We start from the raw sequence: 14,922 nt of genomic DNA, 5'->3' as shown, positions 1-14,922 counted from the left end.
CAACGCTACCAAGTGATGTGTATTTTTCGAGAGGTGCATCAAAGAGTATAGACGTAACAAGAGGGGAAACCAGGGGCGTAACGAGCCAACACCGACACTAAGCAGGATTATCAAGGCGGGCCCCCCTACTACAGCACGTGATGATGGCGCATCAATAGGACAGGATAGGATCATAGAGACACAGCATATAAGAGATGAGATGACTGACAAAATCAGGAGTAGCCTACGCGCACCACAACAACAACAAAAACACTGGTGAATGCGCACCATAACACATGAAAAAACACACAAGGGCAGTCCCTCCAGGATTTCGTGGCCTTTTTTTTTTTTTAGATTGTTGCGGCCCAAAATGCCTGATTTTGCAATAAAAGTCGCGATGTCTTTTGTATGTTTGTTGCAATGAAGTTGCAGAAGACAGTGAAAGTTGCAAAAAAAGTTTTTTGTATAGTTCTTTGAAAAAAAAAAAAAAGGAAACTTGTTTTGGGGAGAATAATAATTATTACTATTAATTAATTACTCTGGGCTGAGATTTCCTAGGAACTTTACCAAAAAGGCTCAGGATGCTGCAAATGTTGGTATAATATGAAAATGGCTGGTGGATGTAAGACAAAAAGTAATCATTTTTATTAAAAAAAACGAGTGTAGCTGTCCTCAATTTAGGTCATCCTGTACGTCTCATCTCCGGTTTTTCCTGCATCCACCGTGTGTGTGTGTGTGTGTCTGTCTGTCTGTCTGTCAGTCGCGGGGGGAACTCAGCAGCTCCACCCGCTGCAGAGATCAGACAGGATGTAAACAGCAGCAGCTTTCAGTGACTTTAGAGTGAAAAAACGTTACCGCGTACATTGATGTTAAAATGTTTACAGGTTGGCAGGACGGTCTGAAATGTTCTGCACGGTCTTTCGTTGTACGTATGTGTGTGTACGTGTGTATGTCAGATGTTGGAGTCACACACGTGAAGAGAACGCTCTCTGAAACAAGGAAATTAATTTGACCCGTTCTCACTCTCACTTGGTCACTGGCCAAATGCGATAGGGGGCCCCGGCTGTCAATCAATATCTTCCAGTCACGCGGGCCCTGATTGGTCCGGGCCCGTAAGCACCGCTTACCCTGCTTACCGATAGTTACGCGTCTGGGGGAAACTAAATGGAACTCCAGCTCCGCCATCTTGGACTGAATGTAACACAACGTTCTATTGAGTTTCGCCTCTTGTTGCTTCTACACTCTTTGGGTACATGTCGGGCGGGATGCAACGCAAACAAAATATCACGTAATTATCGCGTGACTTTCGGTATAATATCACGCAACGTGATATCGCGATAACGATATTGAGTCGATATATCGTGCACCCCTAATACTATATAATAACTAATTGTTCAACAACCGAAAGAGACGAGTACATACCGAACAGCTGAATAAATACAGAGGCAAGGCCACCGGCGGAGTCCTGCAGCAACAGAAATTCTCGTGTGTTCCTGTGTCAAAACAGGGAAGGACATCGTCACAAAGCGTTGGCCTTGCCAATTTTCTATTGCAACCCATGTGGAAAAGGGAGAGACACGTGAAAAAGCAACATTTGGATGAGATGGTTAATGGAGAGATGAGGGAAACACATATTGCATGTTACCAACTGAGCCAGACTGGGACAGTTAGTCCGATCAGTTGTCATATGCCCATATCATATTCATTATCAGCTCAACAAAATTGAGGTGCTTCCTCATTGCAGAGGGATCATCCATACCTAAGAACTTTAGAAACTCAGGAGTAAAGGAAAGTCTGGTTACGTGCATAACTTGTTCAAACAGAGAAGGCAATTGTGGCATCTTATGAAACAGCCTTTGGGCTCTTAACAGGTTAAAACACACATGAATACAGTGCACGATTCACGTAGCCAGCTCACACAGTCAGCTGCATACATGTCAAGACAAAAAGTGAAGTTGTTAAGTTGAGATTTGTTTCTCCACGTAAAAAACAAACAAATTTGGACCCATATTAAAAAGTTTGGGTAACACTCTACTTGAAGGTATCTACATAAGAGTGACATGACACTGTCATGAACACATGACACTGTCATGAACACATGAACCCTAACCCTAACTGTAACTAACTCTAATCTAGAGCTGGGCAATACATCGATATTATATCGATATCGTGATACGAGACTAGATATAGTCTTAGATTTTGGATATCGTAATATGACATAAGTGTTGTCTCTTCTGGTTTTAAAGGCTGCGTTACAGTAAAGTGATGTCATTTTCTGAACTTGCCAGACTGTTGTAACTGTTCTATTATTTAACTTTACCCACTTCATTATATCAAAAATCTCATTGTGTAAATATTTTGTGAAAGCACCAATAGTCAACACTACAATATCGTTGCGGTATCGATATCGAGGTATTTGGTCAAAACTATTGTGATATTTGATTTTCTCCATATCTCCCAGCCCTACTCTAACCCTAACCCTGACTTGTCATGACAAAAACCGAATGACACTTAATGAAGCGTTATGTCATATACGTTCATGACTTGTTTGTAATGTTTATGACAAGTTCATGAGTGTCATGTCACTCTTATGTAGATACCTTCAAGTAAAATGTAACCAAAGTTTGACCTTTATGCACTGCCTCAAGACATTAATGAAACAGAATTTAAACTAACCTTTCAGTGACGCCACATCCTGTATTCTCATATTGGAACACTTAGTCTACACCAATGTGTGTGTGTGTGTGTGTGGTGCATTGCCTCTTAGCCTTTGATTTATAACATTTGTGTTTACAGGCAGCGATTTATCAAAGGATAAAACAAGCCCACTTCATTACTCAAACATTACATAAAAGCCCCCTGCTAGATGGACTGATAGACTCGGCCTGTTAACAAGAAGGCCTTATTAGCTGCGAGTGAGTGAGTGAGTGAGTGGAGTGAGTGAGTGAGTGAGTGAGTGTCCGTCTCTCCCTCTCTCCGTCTATATAATATTTCCTTGTAATCCTTCACACACTCACTTTCTGCCTCTCGGGTACTTTGGGTGTTCACTTCTCTTTCATTCACACTCTCAGGGCTTTCAAACACAGTCTTTTTCTGTTTCTGTCACTGCCTCATGCACTAGCTAGCTACATTCTGAAGTAATTTCTGTTATCTCCTGTCACAAACAATAAATTCAATCTAGGCACCATTTTCCGGTCTTGATGACAAAATGGCTTGCTTTTTTTTTTCTTTCAAGCTATTTAAAGAATCTAAAAAAAAAAAAATCATAAAAATAAGATAAAACGTGTGCTCTATGTGCATGTGGTTACCTCGTACAGTTTTCTATGACAAATCCCAGTTGAGTCAGGAAGGATCTGGTAACAGGGCGGACCTTGACCATCAACTCAAACCTGCGTGAAATGATTAAAACACGTCAAGTCAAACTTTAAAATCAAAACTAAAAACATATTTCTGTAAGAACTAGATTTCGACTGATAACGTGATGTTTGTGGCAGACTGTCACGATTGTGGGTTTCTGTTGTTTTTTTTCCTGTTTTATTGTGTTTTATTTGTTCTGTTTCCTTGTTGTTTCACATCTCATGTTTTCTGTCTTCTGTCTTTTTTCCTTGTGTGTTTGTTCCATGCGTAGTTTCCTGTTTTATTTTGTAGTCTCTGTGTTCTCCCGTGTTATGTCTCGTTTTTACTATCCTTTCTTCTGCTTTCCCACCCTTATGTGTTGCACCTGTCTCTCGTTGTCTCCCCTGTCTTTTTGTATTCAAGTTCACTTGTACCTCACCTCTGTGCGAGATCGTCTGTTCCATTGTGTCAGCTCTTGAGCGTTTCCCTGTATTCCTTGTGGTCCTGTTTTTCTGATTCCCTGTGTTTTTGACCATTGCCTGTTTGTGGACTTCTCCTTTTGCCTGTCTTTTTGGATACTGTTACCCTTGAGTTTGATGTGACCATTGCCTGTTTTTGGACTTCCCCTTGCCTGTGGTTTTTGGAAAACGGTTGCTCGTGAGTTTTGTTTGCGCTCCTAATAAAACTTTTGGAATCCTACTTATCGGAGTTATGCATTGTGGGTCCACTGCCTCTGTGAGCGCGATATAGACATAAAAAAATATATCCAGTCATGACAATTTGGCAGTGATTCCTAGAATTTGGTTGGCAAAGGGTAGAGACAGATATGTTGTGAGCCATGATATTTTAGCGCTGAACAATAAACTTTACTATGACAAATGAACAATAACGGTCAGTGTATGATGATTTTCAACGGTAGCTTATCTGGTTAAATGTTTATAAATACACATTGAAACTTGATTTAGGAAAGCCTATAGCCTCTAAAACATTGTTTGTCCCCCTACCTTTAACACATTTGTATTATTTGAATTCTTCTTGCGTTATCATTATTGCTGTTCATTGATATTGTCTTTAAACTATATTTCTCACCATGAATATAAAGCATTTATTTATCATTTAAAAACTTTCTCCACATGGCTAGGAATACAATCCTGATGAGGAAATGCTGCTGGAAATGTTTAGTTTTATGAATTTCTTTGAACCTCATGATCATTAAATGTATATAGACATGTAATACTGAGTCTTAGAAATGTTAGCTGTTAAGTAGGGCTTAACAGCTGTTGAGTAGGGCTGGGCGATATGGAGAAAATCTAATATCACGATATTCTTTGATGATTTCATGACTAAGTGGGTAAAGGTAAGTTCTGAAAGTAACATCACTTTACTCTAATGCAGCCTTTAAAACAAGGACTCTTACCATATCACGATATTACGGTATCCAAAATCTAAGACGATATCTAGCCTCATATCACAATATCAATACATTGCCCAGCCCTAATGCAGAGTACCTTCACTGTCCTTGTCAGCTTATTAGCTATGAACACAGTTATTAAAAACTACAGAAAATCTCACTGTTTTCATGTTTTTTTCCTTTCATTTTTTTTAAAGATTCTTTTTTGGGCATTTTTAGGCCTTTATTTGGATAGGACAGCTTAGACTTGAAAGGGGAGAGAGAGAGAGGGAATGACCTGCAGCAAAGGGCCACAGGTCGGAGTCAAACCTGCGGCCGCTGCATCGAGGAGTAGACCTCCATATATGGGCGCCCGCTCTACCAGGTGAGCTAGCCAGGGGCCCCGTTTTTTTTCCTTTTATATCTCCATTATGTGATACCATGATTACGTAATAGGATGGCACCAGTACCTTTACAGGTGTCAGACATTTTTCTCTGGTCCATGGAGTGAACTGCTAGTGGAGAAACTTTTCCCTGTGTGACTGTTAAAAGTTCCTGCAGAGTGATGAGTCAAGAGAGAGACACATTTTATGCCTGAGGCGCTGATGTCAAATCATTCACAGTTGGTGTTTCCATGAGATGCAAGATTTTAATTTAATTATTGTCATTTTTTTTTGGTTCGTCCTCCAAACGTCTCTTATTATCTAGATCATCTCAAATTAAAATGGATTAATATTGATCACCAGCACTCCAGAGTGTTTAAATATATATTTTATTCAGCAGAAATGTTAAGACTCATGTCTGACTCCTCTCACTATTAATGATCCATCTTTCCTTGTATGACGACTATGCTGTTTATCTACACTATCTGCACTGGGATCAGTTTACCTGCTGTGATATTGCAGATTGTGCATTCCATTTGTACTCAGAAGTCAGATTTTCCGAGGTCAACGTCAAAAACACGCCCCCTGAACTCGGATTTCAGAGTTGGGAACTCGGACAACCTCACAGTACCCCAAGCTCGAAATCCAACATGGCTGCTCCGTGCATCAGCAGTAGTGAAAGCTGTAGTAGCATACAGTTTATTAGCACTTCTATCTTATTTGTTTCTCACTGAATCAGTCGTTCACACAGTCCTGCCCAACTTCTATCTGTGGACATGTTGTTACGCTGTTTGTATGCATAAAGAAACAGCGTAATGCGTTGTTATCAGTTGCTAACAATGGCTAATCTGGCTAGAGCTAACCCCACAGTGAAAAATGACTTGTTAAATGGAACACAGTCAACGCTGGTGTAGTCTCGCATTGCCAGACCTTCCTCCACAGCGCTGTGGAGGAAGGTCTGGTTAGTCCACACAGCATTCAGGGATGGGAGAAAAACGTGCTCTGGTTTATCGGCATTTCTTTAAACCAATCACAATCATCTTGGGCGGTGCTAAGCACCAAGCGGAGCCACGGTGCCACTGCAAAATTGCCTCCTGAAGGAACTTGTTTTGGTGGAACGTGTGTACGTTTAAAGGCAGAACGAGAGCAATCCCAGGAGTGCAACGTCGTGGATATAGACTAACTCGGGTATGACGTCATTCCCAGCTTCCGAGTTCCGAGGTAAATGGAACGCACCATGAATGCTTAACTTCTGCCAGCCAATGAAACATTTGCATCTCAATTTTAGCTGGCTTTTATTCAACTCTATTGTTTCTATAGTCATAGATCTACCACTTACACATCACTGCTCTGTTGACTCACTCAGTGAAATACAAAATAAGAAGTTTCCCTGTTGGCAGTATTTGTAGTCTGATTTATTTAGCCCTTAACCATCGTCGGCGGCTTTCATGTCGAGCATGCTTCTCTAATTCTGAGATCTGATCTATCTGACGCATCTTCACCTGGATGTTTGGCAGCGGTTCCTGTTAGAGACAGTTGGTAGAGATTTATCCGTGCCGTCATCTCCACGCTGCTTGGGGATTTGTCAGCTAAGCTCACTTTTACTCACTCTTGGCTGAGCTTCACACGCCTGGCATCATCTACTGTTTTTTTTATTTTATCATTCCCTACATGTTTTGAATATGATTCAGTTGGCAACAATTGGCAGAACATAAGACTTTCCCCCCTGCTTTAGATTTCAAAGAAATGTCTGCCGGGACATTGCTTTGACTCAGGGTTGGGGGGGCGAGGGGAGAGAGAGTTCAAAGAGAAGGCAACTTAAGGGTTTCTGCAAAGTGCAGCCGGATGGGAGCGGCCAGTTTTCTTCCAGCAGATGACACGGCTTGATAATAATAGAGACCCTGTTAGGCCTCTGTGTGTGTTGACATAAGATACTTACAGAAATGTTCCTGCTACTCTCATTGAGCTGCAGCTACTCACCTCCCTCACTCCTGCATTTACATCATAATAATCCGTAAATGCGTGGCAAGTGTTACCCCAGTTTCCCACCGTGCGTTTCTGTGCTGCGTTTCCTGCTGTGCCGCGGTTTTGTTTCTGTCCTCCGACATGCACCATACCACACCGGGAGCGTCTCAGAAGCGGAGCGTCTTGCTGCCCGATTTGCAGATTTTATTGTCTCTACAAGTGCTTTACAGAACAATCCCGTGTTTATTCAAGCGTAACTCTCGCCAAAATGCAACCTAGGATCTTTTTGTGACTGTACCCGAGTCAAACTTTCGTTTAAAAGCATATTTAGGACGGAATCGCCACTTTTAAGATTTACCGTATTTTCGTTTTTCGGTCAAATGGCCTTTTGAATGGGAGTGCTAGGGACTCTTTTATGCTAGTCTCAAAATAGCTATTTTTAAAACACTAAGAAGGCTCGACACAACATGAAACTTTGCTCCAAGTATCACCAGGGGCTCTACACCTTAACGAAAGCATTGACAACATTGTTTGTGTACCCAGAGTTTACTAAAAAAGGTTTTGAGCAACTCACGTTAGCAGTTGTTGTTTACACTATCCGCCATTATCCCAGTCAAAAATAGGCAATATCCGAATGCGAATTAACAGACTCCATAGGAGGAAATGTCATTCTTATGAGGCTCCTTTTTCAACTACAAGGTCAATATTGTGTTTCACTAACGACAAAACAACGAATTATCCGTGCATTTATATGGAACTAAGCTTTTGGAGCTTTCCATCTTTACTCTCCCCCCTCGACTATTTTTGACTGGCTCGATAGACGGCGACCGGAAGAACAACGGCTACAGTGAGTTGCTCAAAACCTTTCTTTTTAGTAAACTCTGTGTACACAAACAATGTTGTCAATGCTTGCGTTAAGGTGTAGAGACCCTGTACATACTTCGAGTAAAGTCTCATGTTGTGTCGAGCCTTCTTAGTGTTTTAAAAATAGCTATTTTGAGGCTAGCATAAAAGTGCCCCTAGCACTCCCATTCAAAAGGCCATTTGACCGAAAATACGGTAAATCTTAAAAGTGCCGATTCCGTCCTAAATATGCTTTTAAACGAAAGTTTGACTCAGGTACATTCACAAAAAGACCCTAGGGTGCATTTTGGCGAGAGTTACGCTTTAAGCTAGTATCTACCTTCTACTCCAAGCACTCCTGCAACTAAACTCCATGTCTTCCCTTTTCTTAAATTAAATGAAGAAAAAACTTAGGTGGGTTTTTTTGGAGCAAAAGAGGAACAATTAAAAGTCGGCGCTCAGCTTCAAACGACAATGTTAAAAACAACAGACAAAGCCAGAAATCTTGGTGTAGTCATGGACTCAGACCTGAATTTCAACAGCCACATTGAGACAATCACAAAGTCAGCCTATTAGCACCTTAATAATATATCAAGGGTTAAAGGACTTATGTCTCAGCAGGATTTGGAAAAACTTGTCCATGCTTTTATCTTCAGTAGACTTGACTACTGTAACGGTGTCTTTACAGGTCTCCCTAAAAAGTCAATCAGACAGATGCAGCTGATTCAGAACACTGCTGCTCGAGTCCTCACTAAGAGCAAGAGAGTGGATCACATCACTCCAGTTCTGAAGTCTTTACATTGGCTTCCAGTGCCTCAAAGAATTGATTTCAAAATACTTTTGCTGGTTTATAAATCACTAAACGGTTTAGGGCCGAAATACCCAGACCTCTCAGTTCTTTTTAAGGTCCAATGTGTAGGAATTTCTCCCATCTAGCGTTGAGATCATATATCGGAATCAACTCTCTCGCACCACGCAGTTCAAAGTACGTATTACAGCTACGGTAGCCTTCACGCTTCAAAAAGCCGGTCTCCTGCTCTTTTCAATATCCTTTTTCTTTTTCTGGGCGAAGAAGAAGACTCCTGTTCCTGAAATTTGGATTTTGAATACATGTGGTCCTCCATGTTTCCTTCTTCAAACTTGCCGGGGCCGGGAAGCTACGATACCCATTAGCAGCATTGGCAGAACCTGTGAGTTTATCATGTGACAGCGAAAACGCGAAAGGCAGAGCAGTATGCCCTGTTGGTCCCCTACCGGCTAACGTATTTCAAGATGGCGCATGAATATGGAGCGTCTACCCCAGTTCATGCGAATGCAAATGTAATATTTCAAGCCAATAGGAATACTTGGAATTGATGGTGGTGGTAAATATTCATGAAAAAGGACAAGTTTGTGAACGGGCAACACCGATTTTGATAATGAACAACTACAAACGTTACACATTGGACCTTTAAATCAAGGCTGAAGACCTTTCTTTTTGATGTTACCTTTCTTTAAATAATTGTTCATTTCTTATACTGAAGTTGCATTGTTGAAACTGTATGACAATCTATATAAGCATATAAAGAGAATTAAAAAGTAAGACCGGTGGGACCGGCCCGTTCTGGGAACGGCAAAGATTGCGGGTGGATTACGTGTACAGGTATAGAGCAACGTCTTATACATTGTCCCTAAAATCTCATATTTGATCTGCTTCTATATTTTTAACTGCTCTTTAATGTTTAATTTCTTATACTGCACTGTAACTTTTATTCTCGTATTTTATCCGTTTTAAATTTTTTTATCGTTTTTAACTACTCTTTAATGATTTATGTAAAGCCCTGTTGCTAAAATGTGCTATATAAATAAAGCTGCCTTGCCTTGCCTTGCCTTTTCTGGTGTTGTCCATAAAAAGGATCTGTGATGTCTTATGTTTTTCCACCTCCAAGATGAATCTCTCGTCGTCCATGGTGTTGTAGAGGAGACATTCACGATATTGGGGGGTGTCTTTTGGTAAATTGACTGGATAGTCTCGCTGTTTCATTTCCTTGCCCGGCTGTCCGAACGGCCCGCGGCTCGCGTGAAAATAGACCTGCCGCGTATCTGTAGCGGAGCGGAGACATGCTACACACATATTCTGGGAGGCGCTGCGGCGCGGCTGGTGGATTATCACGCATTGACTTGAATGGCGATTGCTCGCGGGGGGTCGCAACACACCCGGAACGCAGCGCATAAGCGCCTGGTGGAAAATGGGGGTTACGGTTCTTTTGAAGCAATATTGAAAAAATACTGACAGGTTTGCTACCAAAATGTTTGTAAGATTGTGTGGATGAAATAGATGTTCAAACATCACTTAAAGGAAAAACTACGGGTTAATGCAACTTGGGTATTATTTTCGATCAGCTATGGACTTTGCGGTCACAAAGTAATCCCTCAGATCTGGGAACACAGAAACATCGCTAAAGATAGGTTAACTGGGGCAAGAAACAAAAGCAGTCTGACAATCATATAGGTTTTTAAAAAAAACAATACTTCATAAACAACACTCATAAACATACACTATATATATACACACAAACTTATTTGGAAGAGAAATTAAGCTAAATGGTAAACCATCCATGCTAACATCTCTCAGAGTTTACAGACAGACCTCCTGGTTCAAGTTTAACCTACCATGTTCACCGTAGTTGTGTGCAGCCACAGTTTTTCTGGGCATTGATCATTTATTAACAGGGCCACATGGAATCTATGGACGCAGAATTTTCCATAGATTTTAAACAAATTTCAAAAATTAAAATAAAACTCCACCCCAAGCAGAAAAACTGATTTTTATTCTGAATCACTGCTGAAATCTGTAAAAAAAAAAAAAAAAAAACAACAACAACAAACCTGTGTGCACAGTTTAGTGAGTGCAACACTATCATTGCACAAGACATGATAGAATCAATAGACCTTTTTCACGGCAGACATGTTGACATGTCATAGTAGGAAAAGCACAGGTGTATTCAAAACCATTAATGATGGCTACATTCCACTTAGGAGAGGCCCTGGTATTGTTCATGCCGACTCACTGAACTAGCTTACTGGGACACTTGATGGACTTGAGCCATTATTAAGGTTATCAGTTTCAGCTGTGCTTTTCCTACTATGACAAGTCAAAATGTCTGCTGTGAAAAATGTTCATGGTCAGACCCATGGAAATAAAATCCAAGTTTTAGTAAAGCATAGTTTTCCTTTAACAAGCAGGAGAAAGTAGATCTCAAAACATCTTATTGTTTGAGTCCTCCACACCAGACGTGTGTGTGTGTGTGTGTGCGTGCGTGCGTGGGTGCGTGCGTGCGTGCGTGCGTGGGTGCGTGCGTGCGTGCGTGCTAGTGACTGCAGATAGCTGTGTCTGGTATTTTTGACAGACTGCTTAAGCAGGGCTGACAAAGACACCATCCATACCACAAGACCTCAGCCAGTCTGGCTCCCACAGAAAAGCCCAAAACAAATACCACAGAAATGCCTGAGTGTATGGATGAGACCCCTGGTTTCTAGCACACAACACACAAATATGCACATGCTGTACGTACAAAACCAACATGCACGCATACACACATTTCAACAGACAACATTTGCATAATCTTCACCTTATTTCTTGCTCTTGTCTGGTTGTGCATTGTCTCACTGTGATAAATGACCCCAAATATATCACCATGCCCCTTAATATGGCACTAATTGCCCAATTAGGAAGCTGCTCAGCCTGAGGTTTCTGGTATTTCTGTCAACCAGTTGATATTTCAAGTTTAATTGTATTAAGCAACACCAACAACTCACTAACCTTTCAAATCCAGTCTTACACTGCAGCACTTCATTTTAAACAATGTTGAAAAAGCAAAAAGAATGTACCGTCTTCATGGTGATGGAGAAGTGTATTACAGTAATGTAGTAGGAATATTTTCTTGCCATTCTTTTCTTTTTCCAAAGTAGTGATGCAGTATGCAGTCACTTGTAAGATCTGGAGCAGTTTCATACTAAAAATCTTGAAAGTTGGAAAAAGTGAAAAGGTGGCACAATCTTAGTAATAAGGTTGTTGGAACGAATTCCAAAACTCAAATGTAATTTGAATAGTAAAAAAAATCAATACTATTCGAATGCTGAAAATACTATTCAGTGTGATTTTTAAAAATATATATGTTGGCTTTCGTTAGCTAGCTAATCTCCCTCTTCTCGCCTTGGCCTAGCCGTATGTGAAAATGAAATGCTTTTGGAATGTCACGTCTGATGAAAAATGAGTTAGCGGGAGTGAGAACACAAGGCATTGTGAGGTCTTAACGTCACAGAGCTAACGTTACATACCGAGTAACGTTAGTACAGGGGGGGAGTAACAGGCTGCGGCTTGAATTCGGAAGAAGGATGGGAAATAGTTTTAACATTTAACTTTAAAATAGACATCCACCGAGCCAAAATGCTTACGGTATCATTAGTTAGCTCGTTCTTGTTTCCTAACTGCGTGTTATAGTAACGTTAGTTTAGCTGGGAGCTTCGTGGAGACAGCTGAAGTTAATGTTAGCTGCCCTACAGGTGTCAGAGTTAGCTTTGACTTCATGTATTACCTTCTAATAGCGGTATTCTCAGTAACGTGACAATCTGTAAGAAACAGGTTGCTTATTAATCACTGAAAAAGTAATGACAGCACCATAGCTTAGCAATGTCGTTAGCATTGTGGCTAACACTATTGTTACTTTGTTTATGACGAATTGTTTTGGCTGTGCTTTCTAACATGATGTCATAGTGCTAACCGAGCACCGTTAGCCTTTACAACAGAACCACTTCAATACACTTGTTAAGTAATGTTTCATTACAGAGTTCTCTGTTGATTTGTTTGTCGCTGTTTGCTCGTGGTGGAAAATAAATGTAAACAAAGTGGTGTGCAAAAAATGCAATGCGCCATGACGTAGGTCCCCTTCAAGGCCAGGCTAATGTTGGTAGTCCCTCTAGTGGACAGAATGTGTAACAACAACCACATGCTGATAGTGGCATTGACGATGCATAAGCAGTAGTGTAGCACATATTAATAACAGGCTGCATTTGAGCATTACATATTTTAATATAATTTGAATATTCAAAAAAATAACAAATGCAATTTGAATGGTATTGTAGAGGAAGATTGACAGCTCTACTTAGTAGTACTCTGATGAAGATTTTCTTTCATTGCAAAGTCACATTGTGATGTAGTCTGCAAGTGTAGTTTTATAATTATAACTTGATTATACAGGACAAGGAATATGTGTTGAGTATTGTGATCGTCAGCTTATCTTGAATGTTAAGTCTCGCAGTGGGATGGTGGAACATTTGCATTAGCAAAGCAAAACAGTATGCTGTAAGTTGTGCACTATTCAAGCATGTGTTAGAATTGTACAAACACTTCTCAGAAACACTCAGAAACCCCTTTGGAATTATGCTGGGATCATTAGATGTGAGGATAGCAAAGAACAGAAGAGAAACATGAGGCTATTTACAGGGCGAGGAACGTCTTAATGATCTTACTGTATTTTCTGAGATGACACATTTTCAACCCTTTCTCCAACAATAATAACTAATTGGCATCAGGAACATAATGTCACCCAGATTTGATTTTCTTTTTTTTTTTTAGTCTACTAGACCATGAAATATTTATGTTGAACATCTGCAACAAAGTCCAGAATGTTTAAAGATTTCTACCAATATCCACTCCTAGTAGTTGAATCATGGTTTAATGTTTTTATGGTTATGTTGAGGCAACTCAAAGCACTTGGTTAGGGAAGGATTGTTTAAATATTGCAAAAGTCAGAACCCCTCGGTGTGAAGAAGAAGAAGAAATATGCTTTTGGACTTTCTCCTGTTGTGTAAAAAATAGTATTGCCAGTTAACATGGCCCAGATAGGACTGACGTTGATAACAAAATGTATTCACAAATAACCAGATATAAATGTTGTTGAGGTTTTATAGAAAATAGAGTCTGTGTTCGTAAATTAGTTCATGATGTTTTTTTGTGGAATGAAACAAAAATCACCCTGTGTTGTTCAAGCATCTGTTTTAATTCAAACTCAACATGACATTTTCCAGCTTCTTAGTTTCAGTCTTGTCCCCACATTGTCATCTGCAATGCTTTATCTCTCCAGACGTGTTTCTGCTCTCATCATACATTAAATCCAGTGTAGAGCTTTGTTCATCCAATGTTCTTCCTCCTGCAGGTTATTGTGTAGTATCTCTTTTGCTCCCACACCCATTTCTTCCTATTTACCTGCTCAGCAAGATATTGTATATCTCTTCTCTGTTGGCTGCACACAGTCTCTCCCTACCAAGATAACTCTATTATTGTCTCAAACATAGTTCCCCCTGCATCTGCTTATACACATGATATGTTGTGATGTGATAGTATTACCTCCTCTGTCTCCTCCTCACACTGGAATGTGCCACTGTTGTCACTTGAGGTCTTTTTTAAAAACCTTAAATTAACTAAAATTTGGTCTCATGCATTCGGATTAAAACAAACTTAAAACAGTGTTTATTTTTTGTCACATTAAAACCTCAGAGAAATAGGCTGAGTGCCTATTTTGCATCTCAAGATACATTTAGAAACGCTGCCAGGCTCCGATTCTATTTCTGACCTACAGTATTTTATTCTATCTTTCAGGATATTCTATGTGTCTCATGACTCCCAGGATCTGAAGATTTTCAGCTACATCGCCAGAGACGGACAGAGTAATGTCTTCCGCTGCAATGTCTTCAAGTCCAAGAAGAAGGTAAGAAAAGACAGCAAGTCTGTTTTAAAGCTTTAAACCTTAGAAGCCATTAAATACCTCTCAAATGTTAATTAGAAGCAGAGCCTGAATGGAGACAAAGAGCTCACTCTGAGTTCAAGTTAGAAATCTGGTTTGGCCTGACCCTGAGATTATTGAGGTGTCCTTGAGCAAGGCATTTGACGCCAACCTGCCCGAATGCAGTAGCTCAGTTACCAACATACAGTATCAGAATGTAGTGTTTTTACATATGCACTCCAGTCCAAAGTAGGGCTGTCAA

General features: G+C 40.3%; 1 protein-coding gene across 1 annotated transcript in view; it reads left to right on the top strand.

Moving 5' to 3' along the window:
• The window catches only part of LOC144523071 (carboxyl-terminal PDZ ligand of neuronal nitric oxide synthase protein-like), a 202,004-nt gene that overhangs the window by 99,586 nt on the left and 87,496 nt on the right, over nt 1-14,922 (top strand). The window contains exon 5 of the mRNA XM_078258373.1: nt 14,537-14,645. Coding sequence (XP_078114499.1) covers nt 14,537-14,645 — 109 coding nt within the window. The remainder of the gene's footprint in view (nt 1-14,536; nt 14,646-14,922) is intronic.

The sequence above is a fragment of the Sander vitreus genome, chromosome 9 (genome assembly GCF_031162955.1).
Source record: "Sander vitreus isolate 19-12246 chromosome 9, sanVit1, whole genome shotgun sequence".
Taxonomy (NCBI): domain Eukaryota; kingdom Metazoa; phylum Chordata; class Actinopteri; order Perciformes; family Percidae; genus Sander; species Sander vitreus.
Note: the sequence above shows the minus strand (reverse complement) of the source record. Positions and strands in the feature narration are given on the sequence as shown.